This window comes from Sus scrofa, unplaced genomic scaffold, assembly GCF_000003025.6.
Source record: "Sus scrofa isolate TJ Tabasco breed Duroc unplaced genomic scaffold, Sscrofa11.1 Contig297, whole genome shotgun sequence".
NCBI lineage: Eukaryota > Metazoa > Chordata > Mammalia > Artiodactyla > Suidae > Sus > Sus scrofa.
The window spans coordinates 191,022-216,994 of NW_018085169.1; the positions used below are offsets into that span (position 1 = coordinate 191,022).

Genomic DNA, 25,973 nt, shown 5'->3' on the forward strand with positions numbered 1-25,973 from the left:
GTAAAGATGGGCTCTGTGGACGCAGCATGTCGGGGGGTGGGGGGACAGGTCCGGCTTCCAGCCCCAGAGCTCAGGACCCAGAGAGGGTTTCTCCACCACCCACCATGACTGCAGCTCCTTCTCAAGTGTCTTCACCACACCCAAGCCCCTACACCCCCAGGGGCTCCCTGTTGAAACGGAACGGTTTCCCTCCTACTTCCTCAGAATTTCCAAGGTCAGGCCTAGGACTTTTGTGGATGGTGGTGTTTGTCTGCCATCTAAAGGCAGTTTTGTGAGATAGTAATTTATAAGATGTCTGATGCTGTGGCCAATTTAGTCTAGGCTATGAGGGTTGAATCGTTATGTGAGAATTAATCTGACAGTGTAACATCCATCCCAGGTCATATTCTGTTGGGAACACAGCTTTATTGATATCCAAGGCATGTAACATATATGATATACACAGTGAGATGAGTCTGGCCATATGTATATATATCAGTGAGTCAATCAACAATCAAAAATACTAGACATTCCCTTTTCTTTCATAGTATCCAGCCTTACGTTTTCATCTTCAGTCCTTTTTTTTTTTTTTTTTTTCTTTTTTTTTTTTTAATTTTATTTTCCCACTGTACAGCAAGGGGGTCAGGTTATCCTTACATGTATACATTACAATTACAGTTTTTCCCCCACCATTTCTTCTGTTGCAACATGAGTATCTAGACATAGTTCTCAATGCTATTCAGCGGGATCTCCTTGTAAATCTATTCTACGTTGTGACTGATAAGCCCAAGCTCCCGATCCCTCCCACTCCCTCCCCCTCCCATCAGGCAACCACAAGTCTCTTCTCCAAGTCCATGATTTTCTTTTCTGAGGAGATGTTCATTTGTGCTGGATATTAGATTCCAGTTATAAGTGATGTCATATGGTATTTGTCTTTGTCTTTCTGGCTCATTTCACTCAGTATGAGATTCTCTAGTTCCATCCATGTTGCTGCAAATGGCATGATGTCATCCTTTTTTATGGCTGAGTAGTATTCCATCATGTATATATACCACATCTTCCGAATCCAATCCTCTGTCGATGGACATTTGGATTGTTTCCATGTCCTGGCTATTGTGAATAGTGCTGCAATGAACATGCAGGTGCATGTGTCTCTTTTAAGTAGAGCTTTGTCCGGATAGATGCCCAAGAGTGGGATTGCAGGGTCATATGGAAGTTCTATGTATAGATTTCTAAGGTATCTCCAAACTGTTCTCCATAGTGGCTGTACCAGTTTACATTCCCACCAACAGTGCAGGAGGGTTCCCTTTTCTCCACAGCCCCTCCAGCACTTGTTATTTGTGGATTTATTAATGATGGCCATTCTGACTGGTGTGAGGTGGTATCTCATGGTAGTTTTGATTTGCATTTCTCTTATAATCAGCGATGTTGAGCATTTTTTCATGTGTTTGTTGGCCATCTGTATATCTTCCTTGGAGAAATGTCTATTCAGGTCTTTTGCCCATTTTTCCATTGATTGATTGGTTTTTTTGCTGTTGAGTTGTATAAGTTGCTTGTATATTCTAGAGATTAAGCCCTTGTCAGTTGCATCATTTGAAACTATTTTCTCCCATTCTGTAAGTTGTCTTTTTGTTTTCCTTTGGGTTTCCTTTGCTGTGCAAAAGCTTTTCAGTTTGATGAGGTCCCATGGGTTTATTTTTGCTCTAATTTCTATTGCTTTGGGAGACTGACCTGAGAAAATATTCATGATGTTGATGTCAGAGGGTGTTTTGCCTATGTTTTCTTCTAGGAGTTTGATGGTGTCCTGTCGTATATTTAAGTCTTTCAGCCATTTGGAGTTTATTTTTGTGCATGGTGTGAGGGTGTGTTCTAGTTTCATTGCTTTGCATACAGCTGTCCAGGTTTCCCAGCAATGCTTGCTGAATAGACTTTCCTTTTCCCATTTGATGTTCTTGCCTCCCTTGTCAAAGATTAATTGACCATAGGTGTCAGGGTTAATTTCCAGATTCTCTATTCTGTTCCATTGGTCTGTCTGTCTGTTTTGATACCAGTACCACACTGTTTTGATGACTGTGGCTTTGTAGTATTTCTTGAAGTCTGGGAGAGTTATGCCTCCTGCTTGGTTTTTGTTTCTCAGGATTGCTTTGGCGATTCTGGGTCTTTTGTGGTTCCATATAAATGTTTGGATTGTTTGTTCTAGTTCTGTGAACAATGTCATGGGTAATTTGATAGGGATTGCATTGAATCTGTAGATTGCTTTGGGTAGGATGGCCATTTTCACAATATTGATTTTTCCAATCCAGGAGCATGGAATATCTTTCCATTTTTTTACATCTTCTTTGATTTCTTTGATTAAGGTTTTATAGTTCTCGGCATATAGGTCCTTTACCTCTTTGGTTAGGTGTATTCCGAGGTATTTGATTTTGTGAGGTACAATTTTAAAAGGTATCGTATTTTTGTATTCCTTTTCTAATGTTTCGTTGCTGGTATACAGAAATGCAACTGACTTCTGAATGTTAATCTTATATCCTGCCACTTTGCTGAATTTATTAATCAGTTCAAGGAGTTTTGGGGTTGAGTCCTTAGGGTTTTCTAGGTATAGAATCATGTCATCTGCATACAGTGACAGTTTGATCTCTTCTCTTCCTATATGGATGCCTTTTATTTCTTTTGTTTGTCTAATTGCTGTGGCTAAGACTTCCAAAACGATGTTGAAGAGCAGTGGTGAGAGTGGGCATCCCTGTCTTGTTCCAGATTTGAGTGAGAAGGCTTTCAGTTTTTCCCCATTGAGGATTATATTTGCTGTGGGTTTATCATAAATGGCTTTGATTATATTCAGGAATGTTCCCTCTATACCCACTTTGGCGAGGGTCTTGATCATGAATGGATGTTGAACTTTGTCAAATGCTTTTTCTGCATCTATTGAGATGATCATATGATTTTTGACTTTTCTTTTGTTAATGTGGTGTATGATGTTGATTGATTTGCGTATGTTGAACCATCCTTGTGAACCTGGGATGAACCCAACCTGGTCATGGTGTATAATTTTTTGATATGTTGTTGGATTCGGTTGGCTAAGATTTTGTTGAGAAGTTTTGCATCTATATTCATCAATGATATTGGGCGATAGTTTTCTTTTTTGGTGGTATCTCTGCCTGGTTTTGGAATGAGGGTGATGGTGGCCTCATAGAATGTCTTTGGGAGTTTTCCTTCTTCTTCAACCTTTTGAAAGAGTTTAAGGAGGATGGGCACCAATTCCTCTTTATATGTTTGATAAAATTCACCTGTGAAGCCATCTGGTCCTGGGCTTTTATTTGTAGGGAGTGATTTTATGACCTCTTCAATTTCATTTCTGGTGATTGGTCTGTTCAGTTGGTCTGTTTCTGCTTGATTCAGTTTTGGCAGGCTGTAAGATTCTAGAAAATTGTCCATTTCTTCCAGATTGTCAAACTTATTGCCATATAGTTGTTCATAGTATTCTCTTATGGTTTTTTGTATTTCTGCTGTATCCGTTGTGATTTCTCCTTTTTCATTTATAATTTTGGTGATTTGGGTTCTTTCTCTCCTCTTTTTAGTGAGTCTGGCCAGGGGTTTATCAATTTTGTTCACCTTTTCAAAGAACCAGCTCTTGGTTTTATTAATTTTCTCTATTGTTTTTTGAGTCTCTATTTTATTGATTTCTTCTTTGATCTTTACAATTTCCTTCCTTCTGCTGACTTTAGGACTTCTTTGTTCTTCTTTTTCTAATTCATTTAGGTGGAGGGTTAAGTTGTCAATTTGGGATCTTTCTTCTTTTTTGAGAAAGGCCTGGATTGCTATAAATTTCCCTCTGAGCACTGCTTTCGCAGCATCCCATAGATTTTGAGAGGTTGTGTCTTCATTATCATTTGTTTCAAGATAGTTTTTAATTTCCTTCTTGATTTCCTCATTGACCCATTGGTTTTTTAGTAGCATGTTGTTGAGTCTCCATGGAGTAGGTTTTTTCTCTTTGCTTTTCCCATGGTTGATTTCTAATTTCATGGCATTGTGGTCAGAGAAGATACTTGAGATAATATCTTCAGTCCTTTAGAGTTTATTTTTATATCATGAGAGAGAACATTAAAATTTCATTCTTTTACATGTATCTCTGTAGTTTTCCCAGTTTGATGAGACATACATTTCACCAATGTGTATATTACGGCCTCCCATGAATCAGACTTTGGATGTCGACTACATCTGTGAGACTCAGGCAACAACACAACAGGACTCTTGCTCAAGTTAAGGTAGCAATAGGAGTGACTCCTCTACTTGGGTCATGTAATCAGCACAGCACATGGTGCTGCTTGCAGCTGGATTAGATAAGGGTACTGTGTGTACATGCTGAAAAGCTTGGATATAAAGTCACTTCATAGATTTCTAGGCTGGTGTTGAAACACCATGCCGTGCTCAAGAAACAAACACACACTATACGTTGTCAAAATGATCAGTTCCCAGAATGTCAAGGACCACTAGCAGACTTGTTTGTAGGACACTAAGCAGCTATGTGATTGAACTGCCCACTGTAATCTGTTCATTTTAAACCCAGCAAGTTATCAATATATCTGGTCTCAGTGGCAGTGAATCTTCGGAGAGTGCTGGGTCTTTGAGGACTGGGTCTAAACAAATTCAGCAGGCAGAATCCAACTCCATGGGAAGGACCTCAGTCCCCACAGCAGTCATCCCCCTGGCCCTAACATCTCCTCATCAGCTTAGAGTTTGGTGTCAGAGGGGTGCTCAAGCAGGTGACTTGAGAGAGAACACTTCAGGTTTGTCCTGGACACACTGCCGTCATATGCTGGTGCGAGTAAGAATGTGGAGCTCCTGCCCTACAGCCCTGCTCGTGCTGGGCTCTGAAATAAACTGCTGAGTCAGCAGATGCTGGAGCAGTGCACATGGTCACCAACCTGGTCTGAATAGGGATGTGACCAGAGACAAGGATGTTTGGAGATTTCTGGAGAGCTGGTTCCTCAAGGGCTTGGAAAGACATGATTAGGAGGTGAAAGATTAGGAGTTCTGGGGAAGTGGGCCAAGGGTTTACCTAAGAATTGTGTCCAAGGTGAGGAGAAAATGGTACAAGATGAAAATTACAACACAATTTTGTAACATTTTACCTAGAGCCCCATCCCAGAAATTGTGTGGAGAGAAAGGAAACCATCTGATAAAGACCCAGGACCTCCTTCTGGGCTGCCTGGTGACATCCTGGTGGTTGTCAGGTGGCTGATGTCCCTTAGATGGTGTGCTGTCCACTTTCTACTCCCAGGCACCCAACAGCTGGCAGCAATGACAAGGAAAATGTTCCCCCAAAGGCAAGTGAGCTCTCAAGTGTGCCCCACACAGGTTGAGATTTACATTCCCGTTCAGACTGTTGAATGTGTGTCTTTTCCTTAAAGAAAGGGATCAGCCAGCTGACAACTTCTCTGATTCTGGAGACGCACACATTCCATCAGCAGGAGGGCTGGTCTGGCTCAGAGACCAGGGGCCTTGGAATCTGCCAGATGGGAGAGGGGCCAGAAAAGCAAACTGCTCTCTGCAGCCTTCAGTGCCAGCAGCCCTGCCACCTGGCCTGTGAGGACACAGGGGACTCCATCAAAGACATCAGCCCTCTGGACACAACTGACATGTAGTGACCACCCAGCTGAAGGATAATGAGCCTAGTGGCTGCTCCAGGGAGGCCCTGGCAGCCATTCCCTGAGGTGGTATTGGAGGAATTCCCAGTGTGGGGAAGAAGGAAGAGGCTCTGGGAGGCTGTCCTGGTGTCCTGGGGGTGCCCTGAGCCCTGTCTACACAGATGGGGTTGTGGCTGGGACTGAGGCCTCCAGGCCTCTCCCTCCAGGCTCTCCAGACAATTCCCCTGAGCCCAGGCTAGAGTCCCTGCATCCTCTGGGCCCCACAGCTGCTCCTGCACCCTGAGGGTAGAGCCCCCTTGGGAGGCCTGTGTTAGGACCTGTGACTCTGTGCAGGGTCCAGGAAGTGTCCCACTCCTAGGAGGATGTGCAGTGCCCCCAGGCTCCACACTGGGCATCAGAGCAACAGCCATTAGAATTTTGGATAAACTTCATTTCTCTCTCTGAAGTTTTTCCATTCTTTGTGTGTGCTCTAAACCTCTTATGGTAGCCATTTTTTTCTTTTTCCTTGGGGACTTTTTTGCTAATCCAATTTATTTGCCCTTGCTATGGAAGCTCTTATTTTGGAAAGGAAAGAAACTCTACTTTGCTTTCCAAAATCACAAATAGGATTATATCATCCTAGTGATCTGAATTGTTTCACTTTTTTTGGGGGGGGGTGGCTTTTTAGGCCTGGACCTGCATCATATGGATGTTCTGAGATTAGAAAGTGGAATCCATCATGGCAATGAAGGATGTGAGCTGAATCTGATACCAACATCAAAGCTCCCCCCTGAAAATCAGGATCCTTACTCAACAGAGTGAGGCCAGGGATCCAATCCCTTTCATCATGGATAATATTTGAGTTCATCACCTGCTGAGCCACATTGGGAACTCCCTGAAATTATTTTACTTTGATCATACCATTCATGACGTGAAAACAGCCTATGCATTATTTGTTTAGACATATTGTTAGAGCATTTTAACAACTGGGATCTATTTGATGTATCCATTTTTTTGTATTTACACCAAGAAAATATGAGTCAGATTTATATCAATGAAGTGAATATATCATGTGAAAAACTACATTTATTTCTTGTCTGATTGTTATCCTTTATGACAATATTCCGCCAAAATGATATTCTACATACAATTTTTAAAGTTGTAAAAAGAAAAGAATATCCATTTTGAGGTAGAATGTTAGAGGGTTTGAAGAGCCAACATGGCAAAAGGGATAAAAAATAAAAAGGATAAAATGGAGAAGCTCTATTTTCATTACATCAGAGAGCAATGGAAACTATAAAAATACATCCTAAAATTGTGAACTAAAACTGATATTTTTACTTGTACTATTTTTCCCCTGACATTATGGTTTTGTTAATTGCTTCCAAAATTGCAAATGGATAAAATGCTGACTCAGTGGAGGTAGAAAACCAGACTAAAAAGGGGGAATTCAGTTGTCCCACAGGCCAGCTACTCTCAGTAGCCTGTTTCTGAGGGGACATCATGCCAAGGCTGTGCAGCTGACAGGGCCTTGACATGTGGTGTCTGAGGAGGAGCTGAGGCTTGGCTGGTCCAGAGTCCTCAGCTGAACCCTTGGCCCCTGGTTCTCCCACTTCTCCCTCTTACACAGATTCAGAGCATCTGCCCCTCTGCTCCCCAGACAACACACACATGTGTGCAGCTGGGCCCCCAGGAGAGGGGTTTGTGTTAAGGGCTGTATCACTGCGGGAGATTCTATATCTTGCAAACAGTAATAAACTCCAGCATCCTCAGCCTCCACCCTGCTGATTTTGAGAGTGAAATCTGTCCCTGACCCACCGTGACTGAACCTGTCTGGGACCATAGAGTCCCTGTTGGTAGCATAATAGATCAGGAACCTTGGAGACTGGCCTTGTTTCTGAAGGTAACAACTCAAATAATTGTGTCCTTTACTGTGTAGGAGGCTCTGACTGGACCTGCAGGCAGTGGAAGTGGGCTATCAAGGGCTGACTGACAGGGAGAGTGGAGTCTGGGTCAGCACAATGGCCCCACTGGATCCTGAAATAATAAGAGAAAAGTATAGTATTTTAGACAAATTTCATGTGTCCATTTCAGAATTTTCAATTTGTTATTTCCTCCAGGCTAAATTATTTTTTGATTCAGATTACCAAAAATATCCAGTTTCAAAATGAACCCAAGATTTACAGAGTAAAAAGGGATCTCTAGAAGACATGTCCACCTGCCCACAATTGCTATGCCATCATCATTGCCAGAGGGTGGGTGATTTTTCTTCTGGTTTTAACTACATTCTTATTTTGCTAGGCATCTTGTTCCCTTTACATAGAGACTGCAATGTGTGCATCTAACATGTGGACAAATGCACATGAAAAGCAGTGATGCCCCCACAGCCCCCCTTTCCCCTTCTCATCTCCCCTCCGTCCTCACCTGGTACCCAGAGCAGGAGGAGCCCCAGGAGCTGAGCAGGGAACCTCATGGTCAGCTATCAATGGATGAGCCCTGAATAGTCCAAGCCAGGCCTGAGATGCCCTTTTACGTCAGACTGGCCAGGGCAGGTCCTCCCTAGGGAACAACATGCAAATCCCCGGGTGGGGGCAACTGAGGGGAAAGAGCTGAAGAGGGAGTTGGAGGAGAGGAACTCACCTTTTAGCAAAGAGAAATCAGGGTCTTCTCTGCTTAGAAGACCAGAGCAGCTAGAAACCATCCTTCCTCTCCCAGAGTGGGAAGGACAAGCCCACTGGGAGCATCTAGTGTGACTGTGGGCATAGAGCTGAGAGGACCTGATGCTCTGAGAAAGCATAACAAACCCTGCGTGTCCAGGCTCACATCCAGGAGCTGAAAGGCTGTCCTGCTCGCATTCTTCCCAGCTCACCTAGAGCAGAGAAGAGCTCCTTCCTTTCTAACACTGAGCATCTGGATTTTCTTCCCAAGAACAGTGTGGAGCTGAGCTGGCTCAGGTGCTGTCAGGTCACTGCACTTCCCAGGTCCCCTCCTGGAGAAGGTTAGACTCAGCTGTTAGAATGGCTTTCTCCTGGGACCTGGTGAACCACATTTCAGAAGAGAACTCAAGTCACGAGAACTTGACAGGAAAAAAGTAACATGTCTGTTGTGCAGAGAGGTTAACAGTCCAGTTTAAGACAATAGGAAAAGGATAAGAATTGTATGCCTCAGGCAGTAAAATGAAATACCTGAAATCCAGTTGTTTCCATCTGGTGCACAGTCTATCTTAATTCTATGTCTCTCTGTCTCTATCTTGGTCTATTTCACCAGTCAAAGTTTTATTTGCCCTATTATTTTATGCTATTTCTGTAAAATTTTGTGCTTTTTTTTTTTTGACTTTTGATTTGGTCTTTTTCTTTCTTTCTTCTTTTTTTTTTTTTTTTTTTTTTTTTGGCCCATACTCCGGACATGTGGAAATTCCTGGGCCAGGGATAGAACCTGCGCCATACCAGTGATCCGAGCCCCTGCAGTGACTATACTTCACCTACTGTGCCAAGGAGAATTCCTCCTTGATATTTTTTATAATGCTGAAAAAAAGACCCTACATTTTACTTTTGCATTGTGATGATACCAAGACTAATAAGAGTTTCATCTAGGGAGTGGGCTGTTATCCTGAAAACTCCAGTGCTCTGATTAACCAGGCAGTGAAAGAAGTCAAAGATAAGCATCTGAAAGGGAAAAAAAAATGAACACCTGTGAGCCAAAATGGAGAAGCTCTTATAAATATTAAGGCTCATCTTGTAGGACTCTTTTAACAAGTATTAAACAAAGATTTGTTTTCAAACACTATTTTTGGTTGCCTTCTGTTCCCCTAGAAAGTATATTATTGAAGTTTTAGTGCCCAGGACCTAAGCATGTGACATTACTTGGAAATTACTAACTGTAGACACAACGAGGTTATTAGGATGTGGTCACACTGCGGTGTGATGGGCCTTTAATGTGCATGACAGGGGCCTTATAAGATGAGGACAAAGGACACAAAGACAGCAGTTCAGAGAGAGGAGACCATGTGGAGAAGGAGGCAGTGACTGGCTTTGTGTCATCAGTACTGAAGGAAAACCTGGGGCCTCCAGATGGTGAGAAAAGGCAGGGAGGACCCCTCCCCAACAGGATCCAAATAAGACCTGGTGGAACAGGACGTTGACTGGATACTTCACATCACATCCCTGAGAGAGAACACCTTTCACTTGTTTTAGGCCACCAAATTCAGAGTGCTTTCTTACAGAAGCTTTAAGAAACAAGTACGCCTGGTACTAAAGAAGTAAACCTAAACTGTGGGAAAGGGAGGGAAAGGGAGCATATTGTTGTGGTTTTGTTTGTGTGTTGTACCAAATCATTTTTCAGAAACCCGTTTTATAAACTATTCTTTAAGATTGTTGCATTTCAAAGAGGATATGTCTCATGATGTTACCAGAACACTTTTGAAGGTCTCTCATTCTGACTATTTCCTTCATCTCCTAAGTACAAGCCTTGAAATATATGGAAAATGTAAAATATCTAAGTAACTCTTTTGTGATTAGAAAAAAACTTTGAAATATACTTTTCTGAAATTTAGACAGAAATTACAAGTTTTCTGATTCTGAAAATAGCTCTCTGCCTCATATATGTGAACAAACCATGTTAAGGCTTGTGCCAGAGTAACTAGCAGTCAACACAAGTCACTTGACATGATCCCTAGAGAATAACCTCCCTGAGGTCCAGGTGGGGAGCAGGCTCAGTGACTCTCTGATTTCAAGCAGAGTCCACTGAATCAGGGGCTGTTAAGTAGGCAAGTTCATTGGAGTTTTGCCTCCATAGTTGTCAGATACTATGTTTTTATTTTTTAGTTATTTGGCTGTACTTGAGGCATGCGGGAATTCCTGGATCAGGGTCCAACATGTGTCATAGCAGTAATCAGAGCCACCTCAGTGACAGTACCAGATACTTAACCCACTGAGCCACCAGGGAACTCCAGCTGTCAGATTCTATTACTCTGAAGTCCTTCAAACTGGAAGAAGGTATATGACATGCATGGCTTGGGAAGACTGTCCTGTTGGTGATTGAGTTTGTTTCCTTGTTGTCATTTTCCTGTGGGATGGAAACTGTGATCCTGTTATACACTCTGTGCAGTGTGTTGTGTAGCTCTTGCCATCTAAATATCCCAAAGCCATGCTGCCTTGGACGAGATTAGAGACCCACAGAGGCCTGTGCACCTTCTGGATCCAAATGGAGTGAGGATCCCTGTGTTACCAGGGGAGAGTTTGTCAGTGAGGGAGAGTGGAGATCAGGCCCCCAGCAGAGGGCACCCCAGGGGCAGGTGGGCTGGACCAGATCCTGAGCCCTGAGCACCTGGCACTAGAGCTGGCTGCCTGCCAAAACCAACAGCAAATTGTCACCCATCAGAAGATCAAGCCCATGGTTTATAGGAACTTTGGTCTGTAGGAAGCTCAGGAAAGGCTGTGTGAATATGCTCACCTGTGACATTGTGAGCTTTATCAGAACTTGGAGAAGCAGATAGATTTCCTCAGGCAACATTCCTGGAGCTGCAAGTCCTTCCTCTACATGTGCCTAACAGGAACCTGCATCTAAATGTGGGGCTCATTTAGTGGTGCTTTCTGGAGCACAACACTAACTGGCACAAGCACTTTAAGGGTCATTGTATGGATGGATGATAAGGTCCAATAAATGCTGGGCTTAGTGTAGAGCCTCCTGTTCTGGAGCTCACTCAGCACTGGCAGGTTTACAGCATCATCAATAAACAAATCTGGATAACTAACCCCAAAATGTTTAAGCTGCCTTCAGAATCCAAATGATATTTCCTTATGTTGACTTGGTGTGGGTGTTTTTCTATGAGAAATTATGCATTTTTCCCCCTTTTTTTGTCCACATTTCCAACATATAGACATTCCTTGGTCAAGAATTGAATCAAAGCTGCAGCTGATACCTACACCACAGCCGTGGCAACACCCGATCCTTAATCCAAATACCACAACAGGAGTTCAAATTATGTCTTCATTTTGAAGATAAGTTCTTGAATTCCCCACACCACAGCCTTCTAGAAATTTGATTACAGCTGCAATCAGAACCATGGTTAAAACCTGGGAAAGTTGTGATTTGTCTTAGGCTTTTGTATAGAGCCACTGACCACATGGTTTTAAGGTGACCCTAGATTTTTGATTAGGCAAGACCAGGAATAATATTTTAAAATGGGGACATCAGTTTTTTAATTTACGAAGTCTGGTTGATTTGCAATGTGTGAATTGCTTCTGTATAGCAAAGTAACTCAGGTATACATATACATATTTTCACATTTTTTCCATTATGGTTTGTCACAAGATATTGGATCGAATTCCCTATGTTATGCAGTAGGAACGTGTTATTTATCTATTCTGTATAAAGGAGTTTGCCTTGATATCCCAAACTTCCAATCCTTCCATCCCATACCCCTTCTTTCCCATGGCATCCACAAGTCCGTTCTCTTTACCTGTGAGTCTGTTTTTCTTCATGGACATGTTGATTTTTGCCATATTTTAGATTGCACATATAAGTCATAGTATTGTCAGTTGTCTTTTTCTTTCTGACTTACATCAGGTGGTATGATATCCTCTAGGTCCATGCCCGTTGCTATGAATGGCATTATTTCATTCTTTTGGGGGCTGATATTCCATTATATATGTCTACACACCATGTTCTTTATCCATGCATTTCTCAATGCGCCCCTAGCTTACGTCCATGTTTTGGCTGTAGTAAGTAGTGCTACTCTTTACAAGACTATCTACAATAAATACTGTCTTCACTGTGCATGAACATGGTGGGGAACAATCTTCTCAAATTGTAGATTTGTGTGAGTATATGCCCAGGATTGGGATTGCTGGGTCCTATGACAGCTCTATTTTCAGTTTGTGGAGGAGACTCCATCTTGTTTTCCATACTGGCTGCAACAATTTATATTCCCACCAACAGTGTAGGAGGGCTCTTTTGATCACATACCCTCTCCAGAATGTGTTCTTTGTAGGATTTCTTAATGATGGTCATTCTGATGTGTATGAGGTAGTACCACATTGAAGTTTAGATCTGCATTTCTGCAATGGTTAATGCCGTTGAGCATAGTTCTGTGTGTTATTGGCCATCTGTATATACTCTCTGGAGAAACTTCTATTTAGGTCTTCGGCCCATTTTTCAATTGGGTGGTAAAAGTGGAACATTGAGAACAATACTTTCTTCATCTCCTTTCTACTTTTCTCTCCACCTGCTCTTCTCAGCACTCTACATATAAGCACACTAGATAGACTCAGGATGACATACAACTCACTGGTGAGCGTTCATTTTTTTTCCCCAACATTTATTTTAAATCATTGCCCTCAATTTGGTGTGTGCCATAGCTAAGATGCACATTATCTATCTCATCATTTGTAACTATTTAATCTATTGCGTTCAAAAGCTCTGTTAGGATAGACCAGAAAAGAATTTAGTATATCAACAACTTCACTCCAATAATGATTTACAGGTTTTGGAGTATTTGACATGATGTTCCATGTGTTAAAAGGGTTTCTGCTCTGCTTGGTGGAAACAGAGATACCCTTGGGCTGTGTGAGCACTGAGGGGGGTGCATTTCCCTGTGAGACTTTCAGAAGAACTTTCCCAATCCTGCTGGGCTCTTCCCGCATGTGCCCTGCTCATTCCAGTGAGACTACAGAGGGAAATTCTGTAGATATCCTGGTTCTGTCTGGGTGGGCAAGGAATATGTCACACCAAGGACAACAGAGAATCAGGCCAGAGAAGAATGTTCTCCAGCTTCAATAATAGCTCCAGGCACACAATACAGGGAGCTTGTCAAATTCCCTGCAGTTTTTAAAATGTATCAAACCTGATATTCTGGCTCTAAGATGGAGATGGATCATGAAAGATGAGGAAACTTGAATGGAGGAAAACAAATCCTCTCCTAACAGACAGTGCGCTGAGTTCATCTGATGGTTTCAAGGGAGAAATGTGTTTTCTGCAGCACATGTGTGCTGCCTGCTCTGACCTGAGTCCCTAGGGCACAGCCCTTGTGCTGTCACTGAGAGCAGCCAGCCCTGCAGCTGTGCCCAGCCCTCCCCTCCCCCTGATGATTTGCATGTTCCCAGAGCACAGCCCACCACCCTGGACACTTACTAAGAGTCTGGGCCCACCCTGGGAAGGAGGCAGTGGTGCTCAGGACCAAGCATGGACGTGAGAGCCCCCATGCAGCTCCTCGGGCTCCTGCTGCTCTGGCTCCCAGGTGAGGAGGGAGACCCTCACAATGACTCCAACTGCTGACTCCTGCCCCTCATCCCTGCTCACTCTGGGACCCCTGAGTGTCTCTGTGTGTCTAGGACATGGGAGCATCCCCTCAGCCACTGTGCTCAGTACCTCTGGGCTCTTCAAGGAAGTCCTCTGGTAACAGGAATATGTGGTTTTGTTTCCCCTCTCAGGTGCCAGGAGTGCCATCCAGCTGACCCAGTCTCCAGCCTCCCTGGCTGCATCTCTAGGAGACACAGTCTCCATCACTTGCCGGGCCAGTCAGAGTGTTAGCAGTATCCTGGTATCAACAACAACAAAGGAAGGCTCCTAAACTCCTGATCTATTATGCATCCAGTTTGCAAAGTGGGGTCCCATCCCGGCTCAAGGACAGTGGATATGGCACAGATTTCACCCTCGCCATCAGTGGCCTGCAGGCTGAAGATGTTGGAACTTATTACTGTCAGCAGGAATACAGTGCACCTCCCACAGTGTTACAGGCCAGCAGAAAAAAACCCAGGGTAGCAGATGCATGAGGGTGGGCCGCCTCAGCCGCTCTTGGTGCCTCCATGTGCTGGAGACTCTCTCAGATGCAGCCACACTTTGGACGTCACCGGAAGGTTTTGGTAGAAAGGGTGGGGGGTCTCCTTGGATCCATAGCTGTCTTTCCTCCTCCTCATTCCCAGCAGCACAAACATGACAGCTCTTCTCCTGATTTAATACCATCATGTCACCTGAGGAGTCTGAGTTACAGCTTTAGTCAGAGTTCATACAGAAAATGAAACTTATCTCTATATTTTACAAGCAGGAGTTTTTCAATAAGTGGTACCTGAGTCTAAACTACAACTTTTCAAAGGCATGATATTATGAAACTCAGGGAAGCAAACACTAGACACTCTGTATGTGGGGTGGTGGTTGTGGTGGTTCAGGTGCTTCCCCAGAAGCCAGAGCCCATGTGCCTCATGGGTCCTCAGGCATGTCTAGAAATTCCAACCATGTGGTCCTCATGCTCTCAGTTGCATGCATCACTTCATCAGGTGACTCTCCAGTCTCACCTCTGTCCACAGGCCTGGCTCCAGTCACTGAGGGACAGCATTGAAGCCTCCTCTTCTGAATCCTAATCTCAGGAAGAGCCTCATGGAGTAAATCTACAGGACACCCTGGAGGAAGAGGAGGTGGGGAATCTGCTTCCAGAAGTGAAGGGGAGGATGAGGAGTTGGCAGCACACAGCCCAGCAAGAAACTAGTTTCTGTGACCCAGGATATTGTCAGATTGTAGATGGTCCCAGAATCCACTTGACTTTGCTTCCAAGGTTCATCCACAAGTTTGGGATGACAGCATGAAACTTCATTCAGCCACAGTGCACACTGAAAAAGAGAGAGTGATTTGACAAAGAAATGACAGCTTTTTCTTGCCAACGAAAATACATACAAAGCAAATCAACAGAGCATGAAATAATTTCCACAAAACATGAAAACACCTTGCCGGCTCCAGAAGCCAACAGCAGCCTGTGCATCATTGAAAACTTATTAGAAATGGAAAGTCGCCAGCTCATTCTCACACCTCAATGACAGTGTGCATATTAACAAGAAGACAGGTGATTTACAGAAGAGTTTAGAAGTTGAGTTTTAGGGGACCATTTTTTCAGCTAAAGAGATACATTTTTTCCCCAGTAATGGCACATTCAAAATACTAAAGCCACATGTTGGAAACACACACAGTTTAGTTTAAAAATCAGCACAAATCGACAAGTTCCCACTGGGGCTTCTCTGGTTATGAATCTGGCATATTGTTGGTGAGGTTGCAGGTTCAATCCCAGGTTTCACTCAGTGGGTTAAGGATGCAGTGTTGCCACAGCTGTGGCAGAGGTCTGCAGCTGCAGCTCAGATTTGATCCTTGGACCTGGAAATTCCATAAGTCTTAGCTATGACCTTAAAATAGGAAAAAAAATTTCAGCACAAAATCACAAAATTAATTTAGGAATATTTTAAATTTGTGAAACTGAAAAGACACAATTATCTAAAATGCATGATCAAGTACTTTCAATCTTTCTTGAAATATGTTTTAGAAATTTGAGGAATCACCAAGATGAAAAAATAAATCAAAATTGTGTGCACATGTGATAGAGATGACTAGGCCCACCTCTCCTCTGCAGCTTGGATGGAGGATTTCTTTGACTCCTGAACTTGCCATGAGTATGTGGTACCCAGTGTGGTCAGCGCACCCCAGTTCTCATCCCAGATAACACACTACCCATAGACAGCAGACCAGCTCAGTTACGTGCAGCAGGATCACCCAGAGCCCAGCCTCAATCCTTCAAACCCTTGCTAACATGAACATCTTTGAATATCAAGTGAACCCCTGGTGTCATGGTCCTCTGAGGTTGAGTGTTGAAGGGCCAAACTCTGCTATTCAATTCTGTATGTACACAGCATGTAGAGAGATGCATCTTATTAAAACTGAATGTTACGCGATCTGTTTATAAAGATATTTAGAAGAAATCAATCAAATCATACATGGATGAAAAAAGAGTAAAAAAAATTTAAAAATCATGGAAACTATTCTTAAAAAGACAGCTGTAATATGATTGAAGAAGTTCTAAGAAAAAAAATGTTGAAGAGAACATAGAAGAAAATATTGAAACGTGATACTTCACACCACAGGCAGAATAGGTGTCATGTGTATGGAAGTGAAGGTTCCCTTCATCACAGAGATATATTATCTTCCTTTGTCACAGGAGAGGGCCCCTCCCCCAGGCACTTTCCCCTCTGCTGCCCAGACCAGGGGATTTGCACGCTGTCCCCTAGGGAGGACCTGCCCTGACAAGCCCGACATAAAAGGGCAGCTCTAGTCTGGCTTGGACTGATCAGGGCTCATCCATCCACAGCAGACCATGAGTGTGCCTAACAGGAACCTGCATCTAAATGTGGGGCTCATTTTTGTTTCCTGTCTCACAGAATACATTTAGTAATCCTGTGGACACACACCAGTGATGCTAGGAGAAGTGGGAAATGGTTCAGGAGATGAAGGCTGTTTGTGGGTGACATTAGTGGATCACTGCATCCAGCTCATCCGGGGTCTAGGGGCACCGAGTGTGGCAAAAACTATGCTTCCCCCTGGGCCTGAGCATCCTCTGCCCTGTACATCCTTCATCTGCTCCAGTAGCTTCACTCTGAGTTCACCCTTCAAACCAGTGTGTGTGCTCAGAAGACAGGTTCCTTCAAAGCCATGGCTATTCTAGTTGCTTAGCAATCTTTCCCCTGTGCACATGTCACATTCCTGTTTGACCTTGTAAGCACATCAGGTGGCTTGAGACATAGGGAGTGAGGGCACAGGGAGGTTCTGGGACCCGCAAGGCAGATCCTGCCTGTGGAGGATTATTGGCACCCATGGTGCCCTGGGGTCAGCAAGACAGGATTTTCTCAGAACGTCATGGATAAGGTCATGCACATAAAGCCAAATTGGGTCCATCAACTGAAAATTCTCAAATTCAGTGCTTCTCTCCCAGAGTCAGTGATTTCTGGAATCTAGAAATTCTTATAATTTTGAAAATGGGATATTGATGACACTCTGGAACAAAAACCCCTTATATTAAAGCACATAAACTAATTTTTTTTGGGGGGAGAGGCTAGGCCCAGGGTATGTTGAAGTTCCAGGAGGGACCAGACCCAAGCCACTGCAGTGACAACCCTGGATCCTTAACCCATTGCACCACTAGAACCTTAACCCATTGCACTCCAAATTGATTTCTTAAACCACATGAACATTGTCTATTCATCTCCTGTTTAACACACATGGAAAGCTCATAACAGGAAAGACAAGAGATGAGTGGGTTTTTTAGTGTTCACTCCTCGTCTTACAACACAAATATACTAACCGCCTCAATAGTGACAATAGTGATGTTCTGCCTCAGGGAACCACAGGCCTCACAAAAGTGACTGCTCATCCACTCAGTCACTTTTGACCAGAAGCCAAGGATAAGCCAGTTCAAATGCTCTTTGAAGCATCACCTGCCCTCACCTTTCAGTGCTTCCAGAAATGTGTGTGTGGACTCTGCTAAAGCAACTGCTAGGCCAAGTGGAGAAAAAGGATCAGAACTTTTGAAAAATGGCGTGACAATGAAAGAAAATGAGGCCCACTCTGCATTCCTGAAAAGAAGCAGGGACATGTTACAAAGTTACCGAGTAACTGGCATTGCTATGGCTATGGTGTAGGCTGGCAGCTGCAGCTCTGATTCCACCGTGAGCCTGGGAACTTCCATGTGATGCAGTTACAACATTAAAAAGCAAAAAAAAAAAAAGGAAAAATAATAAGTTAAAAATTTCATACAAGTGTCAGGAAAAAATTTGCTTTAATTTCAACTTAAACCTGTGATGTTGGTTGTAACCTGAGTTCAACTGCCCTTAGAACATGTATTTAAAAAAGGAAGAGATAACAATAAATATGCTACAACCTTTCTCTGAATGTTAACATTTGCAGAGAGAAAGAGTGATGTGAGGATAGAGAGAGAGGGAGAGAGGAGGCATTATCATCCTCACTCACTGTGATTGGCAGATAAGGAAAAATTTGAACAGACATATGCACAGGAGTGGGATTGCTGGGTCATATGGTAGTTCTCTGCTTAGTTTTCTGAGGTCCCTCCATACTGTTTTCCATGGTGCTAGTACCAATTTACATTCCCACCAACAGTGCAGGAGGGTTCCCTTTTTTCATACACTCCCTAGCATTTGTTATTTGTTGACTTGTTAATGATGGCCATTCTGACCAGTGTGAGGTGGTACCTCATAGTAGTGGTGATTTCCATCTCTTTAATAATTAGTGATGTTGAGCAGTTTTTTGAGGTGCTTGTTGGCAGTCTAAATATCATCTTTGGAGAGATGCCTATTCAGGTCTTTTGCCCATTTTTCAGTTGGGTTCCTGGTTTCTTTGCTGTTGAGCCATATAAGTTGTTTGTATGTTTTAGAGATTTAACTCTTGTCAGTTGCCATCACTTGAAACTATTTCCTCCCATTCCCATTCTGTAGGTTGTCTTCTTGTTTTTTCAAAACTCTCACTGAAAAAGAGACACTCTCCCTTATGGTCATTGCAGCACAATTCGCAATAGTCAAGACATAGAAACAACCTAAATGTCCATGGACAGATAAATGCTGTAGGAAGATGTGGTACACATACCCATGGAATACTACCCAGCCATAAAAAAAGAACAAAATCATCCCATTTGCTGCAACATGGATGGAACTAGAGACCCATACTAATTGAAGACAGAAAGAGAAAGCCAAATACCATATGATATCACTTATTTCTGGAATCTCCTATATGGCACAAATAAAACTTTCCATAGAAAGGAAACTCATGGACTTGGAGAACAGACTTGTGGTTGCCAAGGGGGAGGGGAAGGGAGTGTGATGGATTGAGAGTTTGGGGTTAATAGATGCAAACTCTTGCATTTGGAGTGGATAAGCAATGAGACCCTGCTCTATAGTACTGGGAACTGAATCTAGTCACCTGTGATGGAAGCTGATGGAGGATAATGGGACAAAAAGTACATATATGGAAGACTGGGTCACTTTGCTGTACAGTAGAAATTGAGAGAACACAGTAAATCAACTCTGATGGAAAAAATAAAAAATAAAAAATTTGAAACTTCATTTTTTAAAAGAAAAACTTTGGGCCACAACTTGCAACAAGATAGACATGTGAGTTAAGAATTGGATTTGCTATGCCCCAAATGTGCTCTTGACATAGGATCAGGGAAAGTGTCATGACTTGAAAGGAGTTCTGTCCTTATATGCTCAGACATATTTTTAAAGCATGTTAAAAAATGGGATCTATGTGAAGTATCCATTTCCTAGACAAAATGACCGAGAAAATATGTCAGATTTGTATTCACAAAATGAATAACGTTTTAAAAAATTTTTATTGTTTGATATTTTTTTCCTTTTTTGAAAATAACACATCAAGCTTGTAATTTTTACAAAATTATTCCAGTTGAAAAAAGACAAGAAAATTCATGGCAATATAGATATTCAGAGTTTTTCAAAAGAGAACATTGTGAAATGCAAAGAAATAAAAGGGGGAAATGGAGAAGTTATATTTTCATTTTAAGAGAGAGCAATGAGATGACAATGGAAAATACAATCATAGAGCCTAAAATTCCAAACTCAAAAGATCCCATTCTAGGTATGCTAATTTTTTACCTATCATTATGATCCTTTATATGGTTTCCTATCCTACATCTGGATAGAAGTTCTGATTAGGCCCAAGCAAAAACCAAAGCTTAAAAAAGGGAATTCAGCTGAGCTTTGATTGTCCTGAGGGCAATTTCTACCACTGGCCTGTATCTAAGGGGGCATCACGCCAAGGCCCTACAGCTGATGGGGCTTTAACATGTGGTGTCCAAGGAGGAGCTGAGGCTCACAGGTCCACAGTCCTCAGCTGCACCCTCTGGCCCTGGCTCTCCCACTTCTTCCTCTTACACAGACTCAGAGCATCTGCCCCTCTTCTCCCCAGATGGCGCACACATGTGTGCAACTGGGCCCCCATGAGATGGGTTTGTAGGGTTATATAACTGTGGGAGGAGATGCTAAACCTTGGTGGCAGTAATAAACTCCAGCATCCTCAGCTTCCAGATACTAATTTTGAGAGTAAAATATGTTCCTGACCCACGTCCAGTGAGCCTGTCTGGGATGCCAGAGGCCCTGTTGGAAGCCACATAGATTAGGCGCTGTGGAGAGTGGCCTGCTTTCTGCTGGTATCAATGCAAAGCAGAATATCCATAACTATTTACAAGGCTCTGACTGGACCTGCAGGAGATGGAGGCAGGCTCTCCAGGGCTGACTGACAAGGAGAGTCAGCATGTTGGCCCCACTGGATACTGAAATAATGAGGGAAAAGAATGTATTTGGAGTTTTTCAAAAGAGAACTTTGCAAAGTTTCCTGAGAAATTTCACAATTTTCTATTTGTTATTTATATCATGCTGGATTATCATTTTGATTCTGACTTACACATAAAATATTCAATTTCAAAAGAACCCTAGATTTACAACATAAACACAGAGCTCTAGAATTGAGCTCGAACTTCCCACACTGTCCATGCCTCCATTTTCCACAGAGGATGGGGACCTGTTTCTTCTGGATTTTTCCTCATTCTCACCTTGATAAATGTCTTGTGCCCTTGGCAAAAGGTGAGAGATGTGCACATACATGTGGGCAAACAAACATGAGAAACAGTGCTGCCCCCACAGTCCACTTCCCCTTCTCATCTCCAATCTGTCCTCACCTGGGACCCAAAGCAGGAGGAGCCCCAGGAGCTGAGCAGGGAACCTCATGGTCTGCTGTGGATGGATGAGCCCTGATCAGTCCAAGCCAGACTAGAGCTGCCCTTTTATGTCAGGCTGGCCAGGGCAGGTCCTCCCTAGGGGACAGCATGCAAATCCCCTGGTCTGGGCAGCAGAGGGGAAAGTGCCTGGGGGAGGGACCCTCTCTTGTGACAAAGGAAGATAAAATGTCTCTGTGATGAAGGGAACTTTCACTTCCATACAGATGACACCTATGCTGCCTGTGGGGTGAAGTCCCATGTTTCAATATTTCCTTCTATGTTGTCTTCAACATTTTTTTTCTTAGAACTTCTTCAATCATATTACACCTGTCTTTTTAAGACTAGTTTTCATGATTTTTATAAAATTTTCTACTCTTTTTTCATCCATGTATGATTTGATTGATTTCTTCTTAATATCTTTATAAACAGATTGCTTAATATTCAGTTCCCGTAAGATGCCTCTCTCTACGTACTTGTGTACATACTGAATTGAACAGCAGTTTGGAGCTTCAACACTCAACCTCATAGGACCATGATACTAGGGATTCACTTCATATTCAAAGATGCTCATGTTAGCAAGGGTTTGACGAATCCAGGCTGGGCTCTGGGTGGTCCTGCTGCATGTGACTGAGCTGGTCTCCTGTCCATGGGTAGAGTCTCATCTGGGACCAGGACTGAGGTGCACTGACCACACAGGGTACCACATCCTCATGGCAAGTTCAGGAGTCAAAGAAATCTTCCATCCAAGCTGCACAGGAGAGGCAAGTCCAGTCATCTCCATCACAGGTGCACACAATTTTAATTTATTTTTTCATCTTGGTGATTTCTCAAATTCCAAAAACATATTTCAAGACATATTGAAGGTACTTCATTGTGCATTTTAGATAATTGTGTCTCTTCATTTTCATAACTTTAAAATATCCCTAAATTAATTTTGTGATTTTGTGTTGAATTTTTTCTCTTTTTTAAGGCCATAGCTCAGACTTATGGAATTTCCAGGTCCAAGGGTTAAATCTGAGCTGCAGCTAAAAGCATCTGCCGCAGCCATGGCAACACCGGATCCTTAACCCACTGAGTGAAGCCTGGAATTGAACCTGCTTCCTCACCAACACTATGCCAGATGCTTAACCAGTGAAGCCCCAATGGGAACTCATAAATTTGTGCTGATTTTTAAACTAAACTGTGTGTGTTTCTAACATGTGGCTTTAGTATTTTGAATGTGCCATTACTGGGGAAAAATATGTCTCCTTAGCTGAAGAAAAGATCCCTTAAAACTCAACTTCTAAACTCTCCTGTAAATCACTTGTCTTCTTGTTAATATGCACACTGTCATTGAGGTGTGAGAATGAGCTGGTGACTTCCCATTTCTAATAAGTTTTCAATGATGCACAGGCTGCTGTTGGCTTCTGGAGCCGGCAAGGTGTTTTCATGTTTTGTGGAAATTATTTCATGCTCTGTTGATTTGCTTTGTATGTATTTTCGTTGGCAAGAAAAAGCTGTCATTTCTTTGTCAAATCACTCTCTCTTTTTCAGTGTGCACTGTGGCTGAATGAAGTTTCATGCTGTCATCCCAAACTTGTGGATGAACCTTGGAAGCAAAGTCAAGTGGATTCTGGGACCATCTACAATCTGACAATATCCTGGGTCACAGAAACTAGTTTCTTGCTGGGCTGTGTGCTGCCAACTCCTCATCCTCCCCTTCACTTCTGGAAGCAGATTCCCCACCTCCTCTTCCTCCAGGGTGTCCTGTAGATTTACTCCATGAGGCTCTTCCTGAGATTAGGATTCAGAAGAGGAGGCTTCAATGCTGTCCCTCAGTGACTGGAGCCAGGCCTGTGGACAGAGGTGAGACTGGAGAGTCACCTGATGAAGTGATGCATGCAACTGAGAGCATGAGGACCACATGGTTGGAATTTCTAGACATGCCTGAGGACCCATGAGGCACATGGGCTCTGGCTTCTGGGGAAGCACCTGAACCACCACAACCACCACCCCACATACAGAGTGTCTAGTGTTTGCTTCCCTGAGTTTCATAATATCATGCCTTTGAAAAGTTGTAGTTTAGACTCAGGTACCACTTATTGAAAAACTCCTGCTTGTAAAATATAGAGATAAGTTTCATTTTCTGTATGAACTCTGACTAAAGCTGTAACTCAGACTCCTCAGGTGACATGATGGTATTAAATCAGGAGAAGAGCTGTCATGTTTGTGCTGCTGGGAATGAGGAGGAGGAAAGACAGCTATGGATCCAAGGAGACCCCCCACCCTTTCTACCAAAACCTTCCGGTGACGTCCAAAGTGTGGCTGCATCTGAGAGAGTCTCCAGCACATGGAGGCACCAAGAGCGGCTGAGGCGGCCCACCCTCATGCATCTGCTCCCCTGGGTTTTTTTCTGCTGGCCTGTAACACTGTGGGAAGTGCACTGTATTCCTGCTGACAGTAATAAGTTCCAACATCTTCAGCCTGCAGGCCACTGATGGTGAGGGTGAAATCAGTGCCAGATCCACTGTCCTTGAACTGTGATGGGACTCCACTGTATAAAGTAAATGCATAATAGATTAAGAGTTTATGAGCCTTCCCAGGTTGTTGTTGATACCAGTCTAAATTACTGCTAACACTCTGACTGGCCTGGCAAGTGATGGATACTGTGTCTCCGAGAGATGCAGCCAGGGAGGCTGGAGACTGGGTCAGCTGGATGGCACTCCTGGCACCTGAGAGGGGAAGCAAAAAACACACATATTCCTGTTACCAGAGGACTTCTTTGAAGAGCCCAGAGGTACTGAGCACAGTGGCTGAGGGGATGCTCTCATGTCCCAGACACACAGAGACACTAAGGGGTCTGACAGTGAGCAGGGCAGAGGGGCAGGTGTAAGCAGTGGGAGTCATTGTGAGGGTCTCCCTCCTCACCTTGGAGCCAGAGCAGCAGGAGCCCGAGGAACTGCATGGGGGCCCTCACGTCCATGCTGGGTCCTGAGCACCACTGCCTCCTTCCCAGGGTGGGCCCAGACTCTTAGTAATGTCCAGGGTGGTGGGCTGTGCCCTGGGAACATGCAAATCATCAGGGGGAGGGGAGGGCTGGGCACAGCTGCAGGGCTGGCTGGTCTCAGTGACAGCTCAGGGGCTGTGCCCTGGGGACTCAGGTCAGAGCAAGCAGCACACCTATGCTGCAGAAAACACATTTCTCCCTGGAGACCACTGCATGGACTCAGCACACTGTCCTGTGAGAAGAGTATTTGTTTTCCTCTATTCAAGATTCCCCATTGTCTTTCTTGCTCTATCTCCATCTTAGAGCCAGAATATCAGGTTTGATGCATTTTAAAAACTGCAGGGAATTTAACAAGCTCCCTGTATTGTGTGTCTGGAGCTATTATTGAAGCTGGAGAACATTCTTCTCTGGCCTGATTCTCTGTTGTCCTTGGTGTGACATATTCCTTGCCCACCCAGACAGAACCAGGATATCTACAGAATTTCCCTCTTTAGTCTCACTGGAATGAGCAGGGCACATGCGGGAAGAGCCCAGCAGGATTGGGAAAGTTCTTCTGAAAGTCTCACAGGGAAATGCACCCCCCTCAGTGCTCACACAGCCCAGGGGTGTCTCTGTTTCCACCAAGCAGAGCAGAAACCCTTTTAACACATGGAACATCATGTCAAATACTCCAAAACCTGTAAATCATTATTGGAGTGAAGTTGTTGATATACTAAATTCTTTTCTGGTCTATCCTAACAGAGCTTTCGAACGCAATAGATTAAATAGTTACAAATGATGAGATAGATAATGTGCAAGAATAGGTTAGTGACCTTAGCTATGGCACACACCAAATTGAGGGCAATGATTTAAAATAAATGTTGGGGAAAAAAAATGAACACTCACCAGTGAGTTGTATGTCATCCTGAGTCTATCTAGTGTGCTTATATGTAGAGTGCTGAGAAGAGCAGGTGGAGAGAAAAGTAGAAAGGAGATGAAGAAAGTATTGCTCTCAATGTTCCACTTTTACCACCCAATTGAAAAATGGGCCGAAGACCTAAATAGAAGTTTCTCCAGAGAGTATATACAGATGGCCAATAACACACAGAACTATGCTCAACGGCATTAACCATTGCAGAAATGCAGATCTAAACTTCAATGTGGTACTACCTCATACACATCAGAATGACCATCATTAAGAAATCCTACAAAGAACACATTCTGGAGAGGGTATGTGATCAAAAGAGCCCTCCTACACTGTTGGTGGGAATATAAATTGTTGCAGCCAGTATGGAAAACAAGATGGAGTCTCCTCCACAAACTGAAAATAGAGCTGTCATAGGACCCAGCAATCCCAATCCTGGGCATATACTCACACAAATCTACAATTTGAGAAGATTGTTCCCCACCATGTTCATGCACAGTGAAGACAGTATTTATTGTAGATAGTCTTGTAAAGAGTAGCACTACTTACTACAGCCAAAACATGGACGTAAGCTAGGGGCGCATTGAGAAATGCATGGATAAAGAACATGGTGTGTAGACATATATAATGGAATATCAGCCCCCAAAAGAATGAAATAATGCCATTCATAGCAACGGGCATGGACCTAGAGGATATCATACCACCTGATGTAAGTCAGAAAGAAAAAGACAACTGACAATACTATGACTTATATGTGCAATCTAAAATATGGCAAAAATCAACATGTCCATGAAGAAAAACAGACTCACAGGTAAAGAGAACGGACTTGTGGATGCCATGGGAAAGAAGGGGTATGGGATGGAAGGATTGGAAGTTTGGGATATCAAGGCAAACTCCTTTATACAGAATAGATAAATAACACGTTCC

The 25,973-nt window shown here is 43.3% G+C and overlaps 1 pseudogene and 1 gene segment (V, D, J or C); one reads left to right on the forward strand and one right to left on the reverse strand.

The window, feature by feature from the left end:
- Window positions 1–13,765: 13,765 nt before the first annotated feature.
- LOC110258702 lies at window positions 13,766–14,374 on the forward strand (annotated as a pseudogene).
- A 9,146-nt stretch (window positions 14,375–23,520) lies between these two features.
- LOC110258703 lies at window positions 23,521–24,131 on the reverse strand. The segment is given in 2 exon segments: window positions 23,521–23,867; window positions 24,064–24,131. Coding segments are annotated over 2 exon segments (402 nt in total).
- Between the last annotated feature and the right edge of the window lie 1,842 nt (window positions 24,132–25,973).